This window comes from Topomyia yanbarensis, chromosome 2, assembly GCF_030247195.1.
Source record: "Topomyia yanbarensis strain Yona2022 chromosome 2, ASM3024719v1, whole genome shotgun sequence".
NCBI classification, from domain to species: Eukaryota; Metazoa; Arthropoda; class Insecta; order Diptera; family Culicidae; genus Topomyia; species Topomyia yanbarensis.
In genome coordinates, this window is record NC_080671.1 from 12,631,419 (window position 1) to 12,654,330 (window position 22,912).

A 22,912-nucleotide genomic window follows, 5' to 3' on the forward strand; every position below is an offset into this window, starting at 1 on the left:
ATAAAGATACATGACCTGGCGCCACGTACTAGTTCCTTCGCTATCAAACAAATCCTGTCAAAATACGGAGAGGTGAATAGTGTTAAGGAAGATACTTGGAGGAACTTCTTCCCAAGACTCTGCAACGGCGTTCGTGTGGTGAGAATGCGTCCGATAAAACCTATTCCCTCTTACTTGACTTTTACATGCAAATCACCTCATGGTGTTGAATATTCTCAACGAATACTAGTCACGCACCCAAGACAGATTCCTACCTGTCAATATTGTGATCATCCGCTACACCACGGGAAACCTTGCGCAGAGAATGCTAAAGAAATTCCACCTGATACGACCAAAGCCGGTATACAATCATCGTATGTTAAACCACAACCAGTTGGTAAACCAACGACTGCAGACCGGGCATTCACAAGCACCAGCTCAACAACGATCGGCCCCAGTACCACTAAACCAACTGCCATTACCAACATCGAAGTAACAACGATTACAGCAAATGTTTCCAAACCAACAACCAACACCACCAATAAGGAATCTAATACCGATGAAGAAGGATTTACAATAGCGAGCCGTAAGCACAAACAACAAATAAGAACATTCGACGATGAGCAAGATAAATGCAGTACCGATGATGACATGGACGTAAACGAAAACGCGAGAGAAGACGGACCAAATGACCCCCAAGGTGCTCCACGGCTCAGTTGTGCTAACGCATTGAGCCGTGTCAAATATATTTAAAATTAAAACAGAAGTCAGAAAGCTCAAGGGAAGCGTGCTGCAAGAACCGCTCTCAACAAAGCAGTCAAACTGTACAAGAAAGCCTTGCCACAAAGCCAACGCAAATTTCCTTAGGAGAGACCTACAAAGTTGGCATAACAAAGATAAAAGGCTCAGCTGCACCACCTGAAAGGTGCCCGGAAAAGATGGAGGTCACCATCGAAAGGTTTTCCCCACAACATGAATCTATTTTTGCCGTACAGTGAGGAGGATGATCACAAAGATGAAGATCGATTTACCAACAAAATCGAGATGGCGAAAGCGATAAAAGTGAAGTGATACATGAGAGCCCGGATATGTTCAAAACGATCCGATAATTGGAAGCGACAAAAGCTGATGTTGCTTCCGATGCCGGGACAACATGGAGATCTTTCAGCGTAGTCAATATATCCCTTGGTAATGTTAGAGAAAAGGAGTAATCCTGAACAAGCTGACGAAGTACGCGGACCGTGAGAACGGCATCTCATGTAATTCGGCTTCCTTATAGGCAGGTCTACAGTGAAATCCATCCAAACGGTTGTGGGAGCTTTGGAGACAGCAGAGATAAGGATATCGTTTTTGCGTGGCGGTTCCCTTGGACGTGAAGAATGCTTCAATAGTACTAGCTGGGAAGCAATCGCCCATTCGCTGTACAGCATGAGTAACTTTGCAGGATATTATAGAGCTACTTTCAGTACCGAACACTGATCTACGAGACAGACAAGGGAGAATCACAACTACAACTGACGTTCCTCGACTCGACGCTGTCGAACGCAGTGTACGATGGAGTATTGAAGCTGAACCTTCCCAGAGATATAACGACTTTCGGCTTCACGGATGATGTGGTGTTCCAAGTAATCGGACAATCGCTAGAAGAGGAGACACTCGACACGGAGACGATTGCCCATCATAAAACAGAGTTGGTGATGACTAGCAGCCGAAAGACAGCGCGGTCGGAAAATATATCATCGATTTGAACTTTTAAAGTTACGATGATTATGTTAAGGGGAAGGCTGTGTGAGCAACCACAGCTTTGCTTGAGGCGCCAGTGTACTGGGCACCACGAACCAGCTGGAATCGCCGGACCGAAGCATGTGAGCAGACTAGTTTCATCGTCAGGGACAAAATCGAGTAGGTCGAGTGAAGCACCAGCGGTGGGTCGTCGAGTTTTCAACGAACCGGAAGCAGCGAACCAGAAGCTACGCTCCATCCGGTATCGCCGAACCGTCCTCGCCAAGTACTGGTTGGCCCTTTGAGTAGGATTTATGGACTATGCGAGAAGATTGCGACAAAACTGGGAGCTAAATGACTCACGCAACAGGCATCGGTATCGGGAGAACTTCCGACGAGGAATTGAGATGGCTCGCGAAAACAGGAACTAAATGGTTCACAGAAACGGGAGCCAAATGGCTAACGGAAGTTCACCACTGCGTTTAGCCGGATATGTGTTCGGAGCTAAACCGCTCTAATGTATCATTTTGTCTTAAGACTGAATCAGCCTCCCCACGATATAACACTTCGATGCAGTCTTGTGGAACAAAAGGAAGGAAGAGAAGTAAGGACTATTAGTAGCGGTTACGCACAAAAGTGAATCCCACCTAGAGCCAATGCACTTTTGAAGCTATTTAACCATACTATAAAACATACAGACATTTTCAGATATCGACGAACTGAATCTCGACACTCCGGGTATAGCTTAAAAAGTCGAATTTCAGAGTGATTGCACAGTCTTCCTTATATGAAAAAGGCAAAAAATGAACTGATGATTGCTATACATTTCATAAATCCGTACGACTATCAAATGAATTTATCTGATGTGGCTACCTACTGCGCAACAAGATGGAGAAAATTGCAAAGATTTCGAAGATGTACACGGAACCGAGCCGAATTACTATCATGTATCAAACAAACAAATCTACAAGTCTTCAAGCACAAGCGTTATCCACAGCTGATGTTTCCACTAGAGTTCGAAAAAGTATAGTATGCACAGGATGTACGTTCGCCAGGCTACTGTATACGAAATACGCAATAGAAAAAAAATATCCGAGAAAACCATATCTGAGATGAATAATTCCATTGACGCACACTTTACCTTTGGATTCATTCCAGAATGTTTTCCAAAAGTCCATAAGTGAAATGTTGCAATCCTGTTTCTGTACATTGTTATCAAGCAGGTTCACCTTTGACCGATTTTCATGCCTTGTGTGTACAGTCGGTCCATGTGCCGCCACAACGGAACGAAAACTATTCAACCAACCAAAAGTTAATACCTTAAAGTACTCTTAAATGTTTACATTAAGTTCTTAGAGAACTTTCAAGCTTTTATTGGGAATTTAAAAATTGCACTGTTGGGAAAATTATTTAAAACGAAAACTTTAGCATCCCTTTCCTATGTGAACTTTTGATTGATTCAGTAATGTTTGCTTGAATTTTTCTAGTAAAACAAATAGCTCAACCCCGCTATACGAAATCACCCTGCGGAAACGTCCACGAGAAGAATCGAAAGAAAATGCAAAAAGAAAAAAAAATTGTGTTTATTAAAATAAATATTTATTTTTTGTTTGCCCCCCCCTTCAGAAAAAAAATTGTACTTGGACATAATTTTTAAAAAAGATTTGTAATGGCCTAATGTAAATTAATCTATAGGTCGCTTGGGAATAATGTAAAAAATCAATTTTCCATTATTTGTGCTAGTTTTAAATACTTTGAAATTTAATGCAAGATAGTTGGACTACTACCCGATCAGAATGAAATAACAAGATTATAACAGAACACAATTTTTGTAACATTTTGGATTATAAATTAGGTCTCGTTAGTAGTTAAAATAACAGAAATTTATAACAAGTAACAATGCGAGATATAGTTTTGAAATATTTCTGTTATGTGTTTCTGATCGGGTAACGGCACCTTGTATATTTATATTTTGTAGCTGGTCCTCTATGTTGAAAGTTTAGATATCTTTATTATTTTTTCCCATAGTATTTAAAATGATGATACTTCAATCCGGTATGCCGGTACCAACAAGTTGTTGAAATTGTTACAATGGTTTTACCGGTACCACAACCCTAACTGTGAACCTCTAAATACACAATGTTTCCACGAGTAGCGCAATATTTCAATGCAAATAGTTAAACTACGCCATGGGTGCTCAACTTGATTCAGTAAACATTTGCATACGTGTATACATACTTAATTAATTGAAAATTCCTCATCGTCCAATTTTAGACTAGACTGCTGTAGCCAAGGTGTTCATGCTATTTTTTTCCTGAAAGTCATTCTGCCTAACTCATTTTAAAGTGATACGTGATTATTTAATTGATGGCTTATCATCAACTCAAACCTCATGCTATTTAGCACAACACCATACGGAATGTCATACAAATATGGATGCAATTAATTAAGTATTAAAAATGCTGCTCCGTCCTCAACAAGCACTTTCAAATTTTGGCAAAAGTGGCAATGAAGTTTGTGGTTTTGTGATTCTACTCACAATCAAAACTTAATGAAGACACAAAAAACCTGTATTTCATATCACGTCACGAAAGGGCGAAGCGTGTGTTTCACTTAAAATCCATGTGCCGATTCATACCGCCATTCGACCATTCGATATCACCCTTCCTGCACCGGAAAGGATTCTAGAGAGTGGCGAAAAAGTGTTTACACTTTCAAGACTGTACGTAAATTTATTTAATGCAAATCCAGAGGGTTAGCGTAATGCCAGGGGAGGAAAGGATAAGTACCCTACTTCGCAGCGACCGGAAAAAATCACTGCCTTCAATGTAAATATATTTTGTCACTGCTGAGCGTCGTTGGGAGTTGCTGCTCCTCATACGTGTATGGGCAGTGCTACCGATTTATTTTATTTATTTCTCACTTTGTAATAGAACACATATTTTTCTAATGTTCCATTTCGTTCCGAATTTACAATTGAGATGAGGTGGTAAGCGCTCGTTATGACTATACTTAATTTTTCTACCAGTTTTCCTAAGGGTGCCTCTCAATATCGATCAACGATGATAAAAATGTACTGAAAAATAGTGTAGCTATCTACCATAAAAGGATCACACAACTTAGCATTGATTAAGTTCGGTTACAGTTACATTTTTCATCATTTGGAAAATTGCTCTCGTAAAATCTTGGTAACAAACAGTACCCCTCGTAATAAGTAGTAGGTACAATCTGGTAACACTACCGTGGGTGCGTTTATAGTAAACAGTCTATTAAATATTCATTAAATCACTCCCGTGTGCACAAAAGTACCGAGTGGCACGAAATGGTTCCCGGGGTGTCGGTCGACTCGTATGTACATGAGTGTGTCGTAGCCCCGAAGCATATTCTACAGTGGCCGCGGGAATGGATTGCCATCTTTTCCACCGTACCCTTGACTGTGCATTTTTTTCATTCAAAGTGGAAGGTGAACAATCTGCATCATGGATTGGCGCTTTGGTTCGGACTTTGCGCTGCGAGGTGGTAGATATGGTGGCACCGTCATCAAACTACTTACTATACGTATAGGAGTCAACCGAGCGAGAAAAGTAAACACCGGGGCCGGAGGTAATTTAGTGAATTTGCTCGAAACCATGCGGCTTCGATGCACATCAGACAAGCAGGCAGACAACGATCGAATAATGCAAGCGTCCGTTTGCTTACCGATGAACCCGATTTGCAATCAGTTGTGCAGTTTTTCCCCCCTTTAGGCACTTCGGTTGAAGAGGTGTAGGTTTTGCAAAGCCGAACAAAACTGTTTTATTGCCTTTGGATAGACACTATAAATTTACCTTTCTCTCCGGTGTTTTGTCTTCTAATTCATATTAAACCTGTTCCAATGTAGTAGATTGATTTATTAATGATACCTTTTTGTGCTTTCTCTTTGCAGAATCAAATGCCAGTAGAGATGTGTCGCTTACGAAGTGACACAATCGGTGCCGGAAATCCGCTCCACTGGAGTGCAGCGGCGTAGTAGCTGCGTTGCGTACCACTAGCCATCCATCTTCCGAAAAAAAAAACTTCCCTGCAATCGTAAAAACCCAAACATAACGCAGACGCATCCAGTAAGACAACAACACCCAGACGATGATGAGTCACTCCAGCAAGCACTATCAGTTTTCCGGAGCAACTGCTACCACCCATCCGGAGGCTGGCAGCGTTGGTGTCATCATCAAAATGTCTGAAAAGCCACGCACCATAAGCGATAGCGAGTCGGAGATCAACTACGACATGTTCAACAGCAGCGTGACGTCGGAGTGTGGCGGGTCATTGTCGGTGATGAACACCTCACAGATTTCGAATGCGTCCTCCGATTCGACGCATATCAAGAGTGCCAACCTGACGCGGTCGCAGAATCTGGGAGGAGTGAGTATATGGGTTTTTTTATTCGCTCGACTGTGGCGTGAACGGTAGACACCGTGCCGCCTTGCGTTGTTGTATTTCAGTGCTGCTTTGTTGCTATTCGTGGGGATTTATTTGATCGAAAATGTATCAACAGTTAGATCAGTAAAGGTGGTCACAGAAATGCACGAAATATACCACCTGGGTATTGTCGAAACAGATATTAATTGTAGGTCGTAGGAAAAATCAGGATGTGTAGTTCAGCAGAACCATTTTCAGACAATTCGGAGCCCTAGGCACTATTAAACTTAGAGCTCATTGAAAAATACTGAAAATTGAACGAGTGACAGTGAATCTCCGGTGGCGCCGCGTCAAGAACTTAGTTTGCGATGTACATCGTAACTCAAAATCTACTGGTTCAATTGTTTTGAAATATTCATTGCAATTTGAAGTCAAAAGACCGATTTTTGCTAAAAAAAACACCGGCTCACATATGGTAAAAATATGTATATGTACTAGTACATTTGTAAAAAGCTCCACTAGTTACCTGGGCATCAATGTGAAGAACTGTGAAAAATTTCAAAGCAATTGGTCCAAGACATTTTGAGATATGGTGTACAGTATTTTTGTGGCACCCCCGGAAAATTCAATGTCACTCACGCAATTTTCAATATCCTGCAATGCAAATTTAGGAAAATGTTCAAATGTTTCATTATTGACTAACACTTTTTGTATCGCAAACATTTTTCTTTGAAAACGATATTTTTTCACCGAAAATATCTTACATTAAGACAATATGTTAAAACCAGGCAGTAATTAGCAAATTAAATAATATCTTGGTTACTATCAAAGTTATTATATAGGAAGGTCCTACCATGCGTCAAAACTAAAACTGCCTTTGTGCTCGTATGTGTGACGGTTTCTTCGGCGAATGGTAGTAGCGTCTACGACATCAATACTCCATTTTATAGGCTGCCTCTGTTCACTACCACTAACAATTATTTCGAAAGTTACTTTTAACACTCATCAGAAACTTCTTGTAGAGTCTTCCTGTGGAGCTTTTAAACTGTATAACTCTAAGATAACGACGCTAAGAGCATTAAATAATCTATGTTGCTTATGGCCATAACTGACTCACATACGCTAATAAAAATTTTCACCGATCGAAAAAAAGTTCCCAATACATACCTGCATTGCAATGTATAATTAGTTTCAATTGTTACAAAACTGTTTTCAAATTAAAACACATAAATTGCTCGAATCTACAAATATTAGCAGTAGAGCTTATTTTAGTGACAGTCGTAGTGTGCCACAGTGACGTTGCGTTTGTTTCCCTTAAGCTCAGGTTTGGAATTCAACATGGATAAACTGAATTAAATTGTTAGTTTAGTTTATGTTTAGTTTATACTGATTGTGAGTTCCAAGAATGTTCATGAGAACAGTTCGGTTTTTGGTCAACAAGACGGGAAAATTACCAATCCTAAGCGTAAGGCCCCTACAATCCCGGGGACCTGAACCTAATTATGTGTGTCCATGTTTAAGGGCCATTCCACGTAAGAACTTTTTCTTGTTTTCTTCAATTCATTAATTGACACGCATTGTTTTTTTTTGCTGAATATGATATTTCTTTCCAGTTATGGGTTATTGAACTTTTGAAGTTCATAAAATTAAATATTTTTCAAATTCTGATAACTCGGAAACTATTCGATGCATGCAAAAAAAAACTAGATCAAAAAAGTTTCCTTTTACTTTTTACTTTTTTATCCGAAAAATTAACGATTTTTTCACTACAGAAATTATGTATTCTGTAATTAATATAAACCAGAATTAAGATGGATAATTTTTGTGCATACTTTGTGAGATATTACAATTATAACACTAAAACAAAATTAAAATATCTTTTGAAGTACTTCAAGATCCATTCCAAATTTTTACACAATCTTCCCAATATGATTGTAAATGTTTTCGAAAAATAACAAAAAATTGGCCCAACTTTAAAAAAGTTTTTATTTGCTTTAAATATTTGCAGAATACATAATAATAACAAAAAAACAACTATAACAAAAATTTTTAGTGAGCTCATGAAAATGCAACTTTCATTATTTGATTTTTTTTTCCTCACATCGAATAGTTTCCGAGCTATGATTGACCAGAACAAGCGAAATTGCACAAAGAATCAACGAATGGGACCTGGGAGTAGCTATACAGACTCAATGTGCACGTTTCGTGAGTTCTATACTTTTAAATGTCAATAACGGCACCGGCCACGTGCTTACTGTCATAGGCGATGGAAACGAGAGTTAGTGTAACAAACGTTTTTTATGGGGACCGTGTATACCTCTGCATCTCCACGTTTGCCACGTGAAGGAGTTATTGTTAGCAGGATGGGGTAAAGTGTTACACAAATATGGATTCACTTTGATGGGTGATACGATCTACGCAACTCTCAGTAGAGTTATCATGTGTTTATTGACCTGGGCAGCCGACTACCGAGAATTTGATAGATTTATCGTTTTTGATTTAATTTGAAATGCTCGGTTGGAAAAAAAAGCATCTTCAGCTCCGGACAGCCGACAGTCTGGAGTATTGCATATGTTTAATTGAATCAAACGGCAGGTGAACGATTATTCCTTGCTCCTTTATTCCGGCGCAACATGAAATTCCAAAAACAATACAATATAATGAAAAGCGATTACTTTTAGTGTCTCTAGACATTTGTCGATATATCTATGTAATTAAAGGTCTCGTAATACACGAATTATTTATCGTGTATAAATGTTGGTATTATTATTAATGACAATAATGTATTATATGTATTATGTTATAATTATTCGCGCGTGTTGTTATGTTATCTAAGGCCTATTTTAAACGGTATAAAATAAGCCCTACCGAAATACCTGAAACGACTAACTTTGTATGTCAGATATACAACCATGATGACATGTGCACATTTTTTACATTTATTATTAGAGCAAAATTGAATAAGAACGAAAAGAAACTAACTTGTCATCTTTTCGTCAATATTCAAGTTACAATATTTTTATAATCATGAGGAAATATGGTTAACGTGGCAGTAATACAGTACATGTACTACTACAAAGCATATGCATGTACTCAATATAATAAGAACAATTAATATAATTTATTGATTATTGACTCAATTTAAATCTTTAAATATGACAATAAAACATTTGTTTTTCGTGCTAATATGGTTCCTGAAAATTGGTAACTGGTTTTGAATTCTTCTTGCTTGTTAATTCTCAACCAACATACATAATTCAAAAGTCATCATTCACTCAGACAAGACCATGCGTTTTCCCCACGCGTATGAAATATCCAGTGGATTAGTTTCCTAGTGAGTCAAATAAACACTAAACAAGTTGCAAGACCATAATTTCAAATCTGGGTTGCGTCCGTTACTTTTTTCATTAATCGTGAACTATCTGAAACCTGGTTGGATGGATAAAGTATTGGTTAATGATCTGCCTGTGTGAGTTCGTTTTTCAATGCCAGTAGTCTTTTTTGTATAACGTTAATTAGCCACCAATACAGATACATCGATAATACATAGGCAAGTGTTTCTGTTTCTTGCAAAAATGCTTTTTACAATTTTTGCACATTACCAGAACGCTTGCAATTTTAGCTAGCGATCCTTGCATTAATGCAAGTGATTCCTACCACGTTTGTTCTGGGTGTTATGAAAGAAATGTATAGGATTCTCTTAAGCTTTCAAGGCCAGGAGGGTCGAGTCTTATATACCAATCGACTCAGCTCGATGATTTGGAACAATGTCTGTGTGTGCGTTTTTTTCTCATTTTATTTTTTTTAGAGACCAGAAAAAAAACTTCAAAAAGCCCAGGAACCCGTTCCTTGCTGTCCGACCCGCTAAAACCACTGCTCTTGCCCAGAACCTGATTCCTCCCCGGCACTACCTTACGGCATTACTCCGGGGAGGGGTTTTTATGTGCATAGCACCCACTCCAATTCAACTGCTTAGTAGTTAGTTCCTTCAGTAGGGTTACAGCTCGACTCCTCGCACACCACCAGTTCTCCACCATCCACACAGACTGGCCATTTCTGTATGGCAGTCGGAAAGCTGGCTATGAGTTGAGACTTAGTGCTCTTCTCCTACCAAGACAATTTGCGCGACAAACTTCAGATTGTCTAATTCACCGAGCCCTTTGGCTCCCTTGTGCCATTCAGCGCCGCAACTCCCTTCTCGTACCATTCAGCACCTCTTATTCGTTGACCTCCCGACTTGTTCGCGAACTACTTGGTCTAGTCCCCGACGATGGACCTAGCCTACTCCGACGGAGAGTTCCCCGGGGTGAGAAGTTCTCCCGAAACCGAGCCAACCAGCCAGGTGTCGAAGTCAGTTCGGCGATTCCGGTGGACCAGGTGCCCGACGACCCGCGACTGGTGCTGTCTCGTCGCGGTCTACTCAGTCTAGTCCTCGGTGGTGATTCTAGCTTACGTTTCCCGGCGAAGAAATACCGATACCGATTCTTCTTTGGTTTTAGCACCACAACCTCTTGAGCCCTTTGGCTTCCTGTCCGGTACCATTTAGCGCCGTAACTCCTCTAGGCCCTTTGGTTCCCCTCTCGTTTCACTTCGCTCAACTTCCCCGATGAGCGATTCAGCTCACGACTTTATTAAAATATTGTTCGCGACCAACTCGATCTGGTCCCCGGCGGTGGATCTAGCCTACTCCGACGGAGAATTCCCCGACGAGAGGTTCTCCCGAAACCGAGCGGTAGATTTCTTCCGATACCGATGTTCGTTTCCGTGAGCCATTTAGCTCCCCGCTTCATCCCGATCTACTCGATCTGGTCCCCGGCGGTGGACCTAACCTACTCAACGGGCCAGCCTGTAGGTGCTGAGGTCCATCCAGAGATTCCGGGTGTAGCGTAGCTTCCGGTTCACTGGCGCCTCAACGGCCCACTGCTAGCTATTCGAAGCGGTCTACACGGTCTAGTCCCCGGCGGTGGATCTACCCTAGTCACGAGCTACCCGGTTGGGTGTCGAGGTCGGTCCGGCGACCCCGAACCCGGTGCTACGTAGTGTACTCATCAACTAGTCCCCGGCGGACCTAGTCTACGCCGACGGAGAGTTCCCCTGCGGCGGAATTTCCCTTGAATCCAGATTTTGTGTTTCACGGCGACTTTCTAGCTAATGGCACTACTTTGTTGGTCCCTTCGCCACTCCCTATGCACCCAAGCCGACACATTTGGGAAGAATCGGTAGGTCCATGTGTGTGTCATTTAAACTCACACAATTTTCTCAGAGATGACAGCACCGATTTTCACAAAATTAGTTTCATCTGAAAGGTATAACGCTCCCATAAGCTACTATTGAATTTTCAGATGATCCGACTTTCGGTTCCGGAGTTAGGGGTTGAATAGGGCGGCCACACAGTAAATTCGCATATAAACTGGTAACACCACATTGGCCAACTATGACGGTTCTTGATGCCCCCAGGGAACTCGCCAAGTTCTTAAGCTAATGTTACACCTATTTTCCAGCGAATTCGATACCGATTTTTACAAACTTGATTTCAAATGATAGATACAGTAATCCCATTAACTGAATTTCATTTGCTTCTGACTTTTGGTTTCGTAGTTACAGGGTGATTAGTAAGGTCACACTGGAATTTCTCATATGGATCGTAATACGTCAGATGATAAAATCTATTGAAATGGTCCCAAATTGTATCGATTCGCAGGTCTAGATCACTGATTGCCAATCAATCATTATTTGAATATATTATCCTCTTTCAATAATTCCGGTCCCGGTTTCCGTGCATATTGCCCAGTTAAAGCCACATAGATTATTCGGTGATGACTGAACCGAATTTCTCAAACCAAGTCTCAAATGGATCACATCATCACCCTCCCCCCTCTTCGACCACCCTCATAACCTTCCTTCATCCACCCCGCATACCGAAATAAGATAAAGGATTTCTGACATATCATCGACTCTCACTTTACTAACCCCCACCTCCTCCACTTTCAAACATATTCCCCCAGCATAAGGACGGCCGAAAACTCGAAATCACAATTGCGCTACCGCTGCACAGTTACATATCAGATGATATGAGGTTCCGTAGTCGGATTCACAAAGATCACATGAAAAAGACTCAGCGCGCTGAATAGTTGCCATGTAGTAATTGAGTTTACAGTGGCCGGTTAAAGCCCTGATAAGCATGCCGTAGTGGAGCTTCGAAAATGTAGGAAATTTTTCGAAATCACTGGGCACGGTTGTTATAGAAACGCCTTTGTTTGGCGACACGTTTGTAGATTTCTCTAATAATTGCGGTGCTCGGACGAAGCTCAGGCGGTCCTATTTTTTCCCTTATCCAACTTGTCGAAATTGGCAGCGCGGGCTCAGGACCAATGAAGTCAATCGCTGAACGCTGGCCAATTCGCCAGCCCATTCATTTTCAGTAATACAGGAATGTCTGGGCACCCAGACAGGGTTGATAATGTTAACAATGCTTAGTTCTTCGATTTGGGTTCGGCTCGCGATCACTAGCTTGCACCGTGATTTATCTGAGCTAAGGGCCTTTTTGTTAGGGGAAACTTTGCCACTGCGACCACCATTCAGGTTATCTTTTGTGGCTGCCCCTGTTTGCTCTACATGTTACAAATTGCCCGACTCCAATGTAGTTGGAAGCGAGTTGTTTGTGTCCACATGTATCGTCCCAACCGGGTAGTACATTATTAATGTAGCTGAGGATCCGTTTGCGACAGGTATGCCATATCTCGTGAGGCGTCATAAGATGCCTTCCGAAGTATTGCTCCCTTCGAAGAAATAGTACTGCACACTGGCAGAGAATATGTTCCGAGCTCTCGGGCTCGTGTTTACTAAATCTACAAATGTCATCTTGACTTTTGCCAATTTTTTTCAGATGATGCTTAACAGGACAATGTCCCGTAAATAAACCTGTGATTATACGTAAGTCTTTATGTTTTAGATCCATTAGTTTTTTGGGTCTCGTTGTATCTGGATGTATGAATTTCTTAGCTTGTCGAGCGCCTTCTACGTTACGCCAGTCGTTTAGTAGTTGGTCTCTTGCCCAAGCCGAAAGTTCTATTTAATGGCACAGGTAGATATACCTAGAAATGGTTCTGGTTCAACAAACATGTTTGATAAACCACGGCTATTTCGTCGGCCACTTCGTTACCATCGATTCCTTGGTGGCCAGGTACCCAGAATATCATTACTTTATTCCGAGTTGCCAGTTGTTGTACATATGTGATGCACTCCCAAACCAGTTTGGACTCACATTTCGACGAACTTAATGCCAACAGTGCTGCTTGGCTGTCCGAGAAGATTGCGATTTTTGCATGTCTGTAGTTTCGTTTCCTGTTCCAAAGCCCCGTAACCTGCAGTTCCAAAGCCCAGTAACCTGCAGTCGGAGTTGTGGTGAAAGCACCAGTTAACGACATGAGCGCCATTCTTTGCAGATGGTTTAGCTTTGACTGGACTGTCATCACCTCTCCCCTCATGACAGACTTTAGACGTATAAATGTCGTGTAAATCCAATAGATGTATTTAGGTTTGAGACCCAAGTTCTTACCAATAGTTCGTGCGCAATGCCCGAAGGCCATGCCGCTTTCTTGACTCTGAACTCAATGTCAGCAGACCAATTCAGTTTGGAATCCAATATAAGAATATAATTTGACTTGATCTGCACGCAGTAGCTCAGAATCAAAGAACTGCCAGGGACGAACCCCGATTGTTATTCGCTTCTTCGTTAAAAGAACCATTGAAGTTTTGTTTGGGTTAACTGATAATTTAACTTGTCGACACCAATGTTCGACAGCTCTCAATGCTTTTTTGCATTAAGTAAAAGATTGTTCCGATGCAGATTCCAGTAATTAGTATTTGGCAATCATCAGCAAACCCGTAGGTTGGAAATCCAAGCTCATTGAGTTTCTTCAACAAGCCGTCGGCAACCTAGTTCCATAGCAAAGTTGACAGAACGTCACCCTGAGGACAACCGCAAATACTCAACTTCCGTATCTCAGCCTGTCGCAGTGACGAGCAAAGTATGCGGTTACTAAGCATTGCGTTTATCCAACCCGAGATACATGCAGATATCCCATGACCGCGCTTAGCTTCCAGAATAGACTGGAAGAACACATTGTCAAAAGTACCTTCAATATCTAGGAGTACACCCAAGCTAGATTCCTTGAGCATCGTGAAGCAAGGTGAACGTGGATTTCTTACACTGATATGCATGTTGTCATGTTGTATTTTGTCCAATGGATATTGAACTAAACTACCGTTCCTGATGTGATGATCGATTATCCGTTCCAAAGCTTTCAGAAGAAAAGAACTTAAGCTGATAGACCCAAAACTCTTGGCTTCTTCATAGCTTGAGCGCCCCCCTTTGGGAATAAATCTAACAGTTATTTCTCGCCATGCTTTCGGGATATACCCGGTAGCAAGACTGGAAAGCATAATCTTTTTCAAGACATATTTGAGAATATCAAGCAATGCTACAGAGAAAATGAATAAGTGACCAATGCACTAGAGATACGAATATTACCGGTTCCAATGAGTGCACCCTACCGTGTCGTCCCGTGATGTAGACCAGATCCACCGCCAGGAACAAGCTCGAACAGTTCACGTCGATACGCTGGTTGCGGGTCATCGAGGCGCCAGTGTATCGGATGCCACACTTCACCCTCTCGACATATTACCGAGTAGTTCGTGAGAAGAGACTAGATCGTGTAGATCACGTCGGAAACTATGCTCACCCAAAGTCACCAGACCGATGTGTTTACGTTGTTTTAAACACAAAACGTCACCCGTCCGTCCAGCATGTGGAAATGGAACATGTGATCTTGGAATGTCTCATAGTTGAGACAGATTGTAGGACAATTCTTGCACTAAGCATGGATAATGTTGTCGACGAAATATGTCGTGAAGAGAACACACGGCCGTCCGGCAAAATTCATCGGGTCTGCAGCTCTTGCCGAGAGAAGACCAGAAGCGAGCTTGAATTGAGACCATGAGACGTGGTTGTTGCGTTTACCCCTGATTAAATGGCCTATTCGGTGGGAGGAATACGCATTGTTTTGTCTAAGTGGACTGATAGGTCATAATGATGATCGTTTTCGCTATTTCAGGTTTTCTCACCGGACGAACCAATGTTAGATTCGGTCATCCTGCAAAAAAGGCAAAATGGTACCAACTCAAATCAAGTTCATTATTTCTTATATCAAATCTAGTTCGTCGACGAAAGAATTTCATGTAATATCAAGCGAACTACCTGATCCAACACAAACAGAAAAATTGTACCATTGCTTTTGGTTATAAAAAACATAATTTGATTTTCCCCATACATTTGCATTCGTTTCCACGCCGAGAATTGTAACTTCTTACCAATGAACGGTAAACCCCCTCTTTCAGTGTAAAACGAGTAAAAACGCCAGGACACTGCCGAGACAGTCAGTCAGTCGACATTGAAAACGGCATCACAAAAAAACAGAACCGCATATGAAACATGCAACCGGACACCACCCACAAGTTCAACGCGGTTCTACTGACGCTTGGTGCAACATGCCATGCCCGGCCGCAAGCCGGAGAAGAGGAGAACGTGCATAATTAAGTTGCAAATCGAATTATGATTTACTCCATTCCGTATACACGCAAAACTTCTCGGTGCATAACCGGCCTAGCACTGGATAACATCTAATGGCAATATGCATAGTTTAAACGGTCAGGGACGACGGTTTGAAGAAACCACGTTTTCAAGGTTCAGCAGATGTTTGGTTACTGTTGTATGTGAAAGTTTTTTTGCGTGTAGGCTACATGAAGCTCATAGTGCTGGTTAGCATGTACTTTGAGGGCTTTAATTAAATATCTGCCATATCGATGAGAGGTTGCTGAAATCATCAATGTTATGTGCTGAAACTATCGTTGAAAAGTTCACAGTAAGCAATGCCACATAGATTTTTAATCTCAGTTTATTCAGTCCATTGGATGCAGGTGCTTCGTTGAAGTGAATCAGATTTGACTAAATTCATGAGTAGTCGGCGCACCACTCATCATGTTTTCGTCTGATTACACTGAATAAGTATAGTGCACTGTCAAAGACGAAAATGCCATTATTTAACCTTTTTACACTAGACCGGTGTAGTTGCGCGTTAATAGAAAAACGCTATAAGGATAGGACCTGTTTATAGCTACACAGCATAGCATGCTTTGGTGATAGTTCCACCGAGAACGTCGATTGCTGATTTCGTTTTTAGATCAGAGTCGCCCTAGGTTCGATCAAAACTGTCATTTTTATCTGGATTTTGTAAACATAAGAGCGACTCGAGTCTAAAAACGAAATCAGCATAAGTATTAATTCACATTTAGTATTTATAAGTAACATACATAGTCTCACAATCCGCTTCCTCTTTTTACTTGCAGTCCTGTCGTTTCCCAAAACTGGAGGAGTGCGCCCACTTCCACTACGAACGCGTACAGCTGGGTAAACTATCCGTCCGGTTGGTGGCGGACGAGAAAAATGACTCCCAGCTGGGACCGCAGAGTGGCCAAAGCTCGCTGCTTGCTAGTACCGATCTGAGTAGCTCTCAAACAGCCGGCAGCGGTGGTAGAAACAACTGGTTCATTATCCGCATAACGGCTGGTCGGTCTGACTCTTTCATGATAAAGCGATCCTTTGAGAATATGTGTTTTCTGGATGAGATGCTTCACCGGTGCGTGTACGATCGGAGGGTGAGTGAGCTGGAAAATTTGAAGGAGATGGACGTGTCGGACAAGGGCGATGACGAGCTAGAAGCGTTGGTGGGATTGTACTTGAGCCGGCTGTCGATGATCGCTTCGGATGCTATGACGTGTGGGCCCGTGTTGACTTGGTTGCAGATTGACAACAAAGGCCGTAGATTGCCGGTGGCAGATGAACAAACGATGAAGTGTATCAATACACCAGCCGTCGGGGCAGCTTACGGAGTGAGGAGATATGTGGCACAGGCCTGTGATGAGATTTCAATCGAAGTGGGCGATATGATTTCCGTTATCGATATGCCAAGTCCGGCGGAATCGATTTGGTGGCGCGGCAAGAAAAGTCACTTGCAGAAAAATCAGTACGAGGTGGGCTTCTTTCCACAGAGCTGTGTGGCAACGATTGGCGATAAGGTTCCTCGGCATATGCCTTTCCCTGCTCCACTGGTAGGGTCCTTGGCTGTGTCTCCGACGAAACCAGTTCTTCGAAAACACGGTAAACTGATAGCTTTCTTCCGAAGCTTTATCCTATCGAGGCCTTCCAGACGACGACTGAAGCAAAGCGGAATTTACAGAGAGCGAGTATTTTCTTGTGACTTGGGAGAACATCTGCTCAACAGCGGACAAGACATTCCAATGGTTTTGAAATGTTGCGCGGAATTTATCGAGGAGTACGGAATAGTGGATGGAATTTATCGACTGTCGGGAATTACCTCCAATATACAGAAGCTAAGGCGTGCCTTCGACGAAGAACGCATTCCGGACCTAACACATCCCGAGATTAAACAGGACATTCATGCCGTTAGTTCCTTGCTTAAGATGTACTTTCGTGAACTGCCAAATCCACTGTGTACCTATCAGCTGTACGACCACTTTGTGGAGGCGATCCAAACGCGGCCGGACGCTCCTACCGATCTCAAACTTCGGCTGATCCGACAGACTGTTCAAAAACTGCCACCCCCTCACTATCGGACACTGAAGTATCTAGCGACACATTTGTTTAAAATTGCTCGAGCCTCGACTAGCACCGGTATGACCGAGCGTAACATTGCCATCGTGTGGGCACCGAATCTGCTACGCTCACCGGCACTGGAATCTGGAGGTGTAGCTGCTCTACGGGGTGTTGGTGTTCAAGCTGTAGTCACGGAATACCTGATCAGTAACTGTGAGCGGATCTTCGATGACAATGCGGATGATTTCGGCAGTCACTATATAGAATCTCAGCCGAATTCTTTAAGCGATTCCAACAGCATTCATAACCATGGTGGACTTGATCAGGAGCTGTCGATATCGATGGAAAGACCGAAAAGCTTAAGCGTGGGTGGTGCAAAACTGTTGAGCCTAGAGGAGGCCCGCATCAGGCGTAATTGCATGGAGAATAGCGAAAAGACTATCCCCATCAATATCACAAACCCTTCGACGCACATTGGTTCATACATCGAAGTCGGGGGCGGACCCTCGAGTTTGCCGGACAAGTATCACACAGTGTTACCGGTGCCGAGGTAATAAAATAACGTACTGTTTTAAATAACTTGTTAATTTGAGTTTTGTTATTTTCACCTAGAAGCTGGAATAAGCGAAAATCGCACTCTTCGTGGAAGTCTATATTTACGAGGCAACCGCGGCAATCTAACAGTAACCAGGATATTAAAGAGTACAGCAATGCGTCGACTCCCACATCGAAAGAACCACCGCTAATTGTCGCCAATGGAAGAGCGGTTATTGAGGAACGTGTGAAACCAGAACAGAATGGTGAACTAAAGGAAAGTAATAGCGGTCTGCTGCAAGATAAGTTAACTAAGAGTATGTGTTGCTAACATTTTGTCGTAAAATAGAGAGATAGTCATAATCGTTCTATGTTTTAGGTGTAGACCTTTTCGACGGCAAGTCACTCACCATAGAATCCTGCGCTCGGTCCAACTCGGTCGATAGCTTACGAACCACCGGACACAGCCGATCGGTTTCGCACGATTCGTACTTCGATTTGCTACAGTCGCCGCTGCGAGGAGGTGTAGTTACATGCCCTAGCCGAGAGCTGTCCGAGTTGGGACTAAACTTTGACCGGGAAGAACCTGAAATGCGCATCTTTTCCGAGAGTGAGAGTTTGGTTAGTAGTCCGAAAGTAGCGAAAGAGGTGAGTTTATCTAAATATACTAATGGTTCGTTTGAAACTGAGAATGAATTTTACATTTTAGTCGGTTCGTCGAACGCTTCGAGCACGTCCTGAAGAATATACCAGCGGAGGCAACAGTGTTAATCCCAGCCCCAAGAAGCAGCCCCGTCTGAACATTCAAAGTCCTACCGAAGCTGGTAAGCAGCAGCAATGGATGGTTGCGACAGCCGGCTCCGGATCGCTGAATCAAGACGAAAGTCTCTGCAAACGCTACAAGCTGGAAGATCAGCTCAGTGATATTCAGTACATCGATTGTAACACCCCGGAGCACAATGTGTCTAGTGCAGGATCTTCGCTGAATAACAATACGATTTTTACCAGTGCCCAGGTGCACAAACCGCCTCTACAAGAGGATTCCGACGGAGAGAATGAGCTGATCGGAGTTAGAAACTCCTATCCTGGGCCGCAGTATAGCTACGTGAAGTATGACTCGCCCATCAAAGAAACCCGGTTCAGTTATCCGGGATCCAGTGCCAAAAATAGGGAGACCAAGGAGCAAGCGATGAGCGTGGATGGACGGCAACAGTTGGTGCATAAGAATGGATCATCGCTGTATGAGAGGTATCTATAGAAGGCAATTTCCATCAGCAATTTATTTAGAATGTTAGCTTAGTGTTGTCCTTTTAATGGATATTTCATCGTTCCATATTTTGCCCAAATAGATCAGCCTTTCTCATCATGCATGAGGCTTCTAGCCCTGTCTAAAATGAAATCATTCTTTTTCAAACGATTGCGGTTGGTTGTGGTCATCTTAATAGCATTCATTATTGACGAAAGTAAAACCAACCACAACCGACCGCAGCCGCGTCCATTTGTGAATCCTCGTTCATCTCGCTGTTACTCGATCACCTTTCTTTATCTTTCCCCCTTTTTCCATCAGTTTTATTCTATGCAGCCAGGCGTCGAAACCGCCCAAATATCCGGGCCGTTACAGTTACTATCAACCTAGCAGCGGAGCAGGCGGAGGTGATGACCATGAGATCGGTGCATCCGGTGACAAGGGTGAGAGTCGTCGGGATGAATCGTTGCAGGTGGTTCCTAGGAGCTGCTCGGAAAATGTTCTAAGGAAAAGCGAAACCCAGAAGAGTAAGCTGAGTGCCGTTACACCCCAGTCGCCGGTTCAAAGTCCCTGCTATTCGCTGCTGCTCGGATCGACTAGTTCGGACAATAGCAGTAATTTGAACACCCCGGTTTATGATATGGATGTTTCGGCACTATTGGGTCAGCAACAGCAGCCGCTAGAGAAAACCAAAGATGACTCGGAACAGAGAGATATCAAGGCACTGAAAAGAGAGCTTTCGTTGGATCTTAGCGAAGCCGGAGTGAAGATAGTTGCAGGGAAGCTGATGTCAGCGAAGAAACTGTCTTCCCCGAACACCCCGTTGAATTTCGCTTCGGATAATACAACTACCAATACGACTACGACCACTAGTCAATCTATGACACCGAGCGAATACTGCTACCAAAACCTCAATCCGGAGCTTTCCCCGGGGGAACTGGCTTCGTTTGCACAGAAGGTAGCTCCCTCCAATAACAAACCGGGGACGCCGATTAAGGCCACCATCAACATAACTTACAATGTGCGATCACCTGTCAGAAAGGAACAAGAAGACAGCATATTCCGGTCGCCTGCTCATTCCGTTGGTTCACTAACGCCAACTTCGCCGAAAAAATTGGAACATGAGATAGCACCAACCAAAGCTGATGATGATTTGCTGGAAGAGGAAGAGTACCAACGGGAGAGGAGAAGTATCTATGAGAATGTGCTGGTAGCTCCCGTGGAATCACAGACGGGTAGAGAATCCGCTGCAGCCAAGCGATTGCTGGAGACTAACTTTGATGAAACCATGGTTTACGAACAAGTCAAGTTCTATAAGAACGCTGTCTCCGAAGTAAATCACTTGTTGGACGACGAGGAAGTAGAGGGACAATCGAAGCAAATGCCAGAGCTGGAAGCGTCCTCCAAGCTGTTAGATTTGTCCATCAACGAGGATGAAGTGAAAGTACCTGAACTAGTCTCGTTTGAGGAAAAATCTAAAGTAAAGCTGAAAATACAAGAGGATGAAGATGAAGAGGAGGAAGAGGAAGAAGACGAGGAAGAGAACACAGACGGTATTAACAATAATAAGCTAGATTCTAGACTTGGTACAGATTCGTCCCATTCCGAGGTGAAGGAAAAAGTAGATTTCATATTGACTAGCAAGAGCGAAGAAGAAAGTGACGATGTTCCGATGTCGGATGTGAACGACGATAGTCTCGAATTTGATAACACGGACATATCGCTGTACGAAAATGTGGAATTGCGGAAAAAGCCCTGCGCGCCAGTATACGAGAACATGATCCCTGGGCCAATCACGCCAACTTGTTCTACGCTTAAATCCACTACCGATGACGAATTTTCTTCCCTTTGTGCAGATCGGAGTGATATGGATAATGAGATGGAATACCGCATTGAAATTCCTCCTAAAATAGAACTGAAACATTCGACCAACAGCGTCAGTGTTAAACAGCTAGCAACCAAGTTCGAAACTAGTCCTGTGGATGCACATCCACCATTCGATTTCCAGCAGCAATCCAAACTTAATAACAACAGGGGAAGCGTTGGTCCGGTGGTAACCATTCGGAACAAATCCGCCAAAGACTACCAGAACCTTACCAACATAACGCGCAGTCTGGACGAGAATGCTTTTATCCGTGAGTTTGGTAGCGCCCGGAAATTGGAAAGTTTCAACAAAAGCATTCAACAGATCCCCGAGATCGACAACATTCTCAATGAGAACAATCCAAACCGGCGAAAATCGCTGGACTTCACCAGACCAAAGAGCCTAAATCCACCGAAAAAGCTACCCTCGCTGGTCGGGGAAGGTATCGAGAATGTGAAGGATGGTGGACCAGCCCCTCACGATTGCTGTCGGCCGCAGCAGCAAAAATCTTCCCCTCCCGCCGATCTCAAGCTGGACCTATCCACCAAGATCGAAGACACCAAAGAAGCCCGGGCGTACAACGTGCGGATCACACCAACTACCGAGAACCGAATTTCTCTGGTTCAGTACAACTATGATAATCGAATTAACCGACGTGATTCTCAGCAGCTACAACAACAACAACAACAGCTACAGCAGGATGAAGACCGCAACAGCATAACGAGCATTTCGAGCCTGAAAATGCTTGGCAGTTGCAAACTGGATCGCAGTCGAATAGAAAAAATCAAAGAAGAACGTCGCCATCAACTTAGCGAAAAGTATCGCTCCGAGTCGTTCAAAGGCGAACGCACGACCGACTACAGCAAACTCAAGTCCAAATCCAAGTCCGAGCTGCGTGAATTCAAAGACAGTGAGACGATAGACCCGGGGAAGAAATACGATTCCCTACGATTCCGTTCAAAATCTCGCGTAGAACTTTCGGACCAGCAGTACAACAGCATGGATAGCAACGGGCTGTGCTCGGCGGTTTCGCTTAACACGGTCGCACCGACCGGTGGCCGGACGCGGCGCATAAGCGACGAAAAGAACCAGAACGATTGTATCGCCTCGTCTAGTCCACCGCGGGTGCTAACCAGCACCACCGGTATTGCAAACATTCCACAGGATGCCACCATATCGCAGGTGTGTGATAGCAAGTTTGAATTCAAGACCAGGCAAAAATTTGACAAGCGAAGCGGCACCAGCAGTGGCGATTATCCGTCGATGGGCATTCCCGCCGGGGGCGTCGGACGGGAACGGGACAGTTTCAACGGTGGCACCAAGAGCTTCGTCAGAAGTGGTACCGGAACACAGTGAGTACAATTTTTGTTATCGTTTTTCACTTCTTTAGAGTAGTTGAAAGTTCACTTAGAACCCCACACTGGTAGCAGTAGAATAAGTAAAAAGCACTGAAAGGTATTATTTTTACAAGTATGAATATATTTCTCGCGCTTAT

At 43.2% G+C, this 22,912-nt stretch overlaps 1 protein-coding gene across 3 annotated transcripts in view; it reads left to right on the forward strand.

The window, feature by feature from the left end:
* The window catches only part of LOC131683693 (GTPase-activating protein CdGAPr), a 175,015-nt gene that overhangs the window by 149,822 nt on the left and 2,281 nt on the right, over positions 1-22,912 (forward strand). For 2 of the 3 annotated variants that reach the window (XM_058965914.1, XM_058965912.1), the window contains 6 exons: positions 5,627-6,102; positions 16,507-18,323; positions 18,386-18,624; positions 18,687-18,955; positions 19,017-19,555; positions 19,875-22,769. In XM_058965914.1, the coding sequence (XP_058821897.1) occupies positions 5,824-6,102; positions 16,507-18,323; positions 18,386-18,624; positions 18,687-18,955; positions 19,017-19,555; positions 19,875-22,769 (6,038 nt within the window). In that variant the 5' untranslated portion in view covers positions 5,627-5,823. The remainder of the gene's footprint in view (positions 1-5,626; positions 6,103-16,506; positions 18,324-18,385; positions 18,625-18,686; positions 18,956-19,016; positions 19,556-19,874; positions 22,770-22,912) is intronic. The other variant, XM_058965915.1, reaches the window with a different exon arrangement.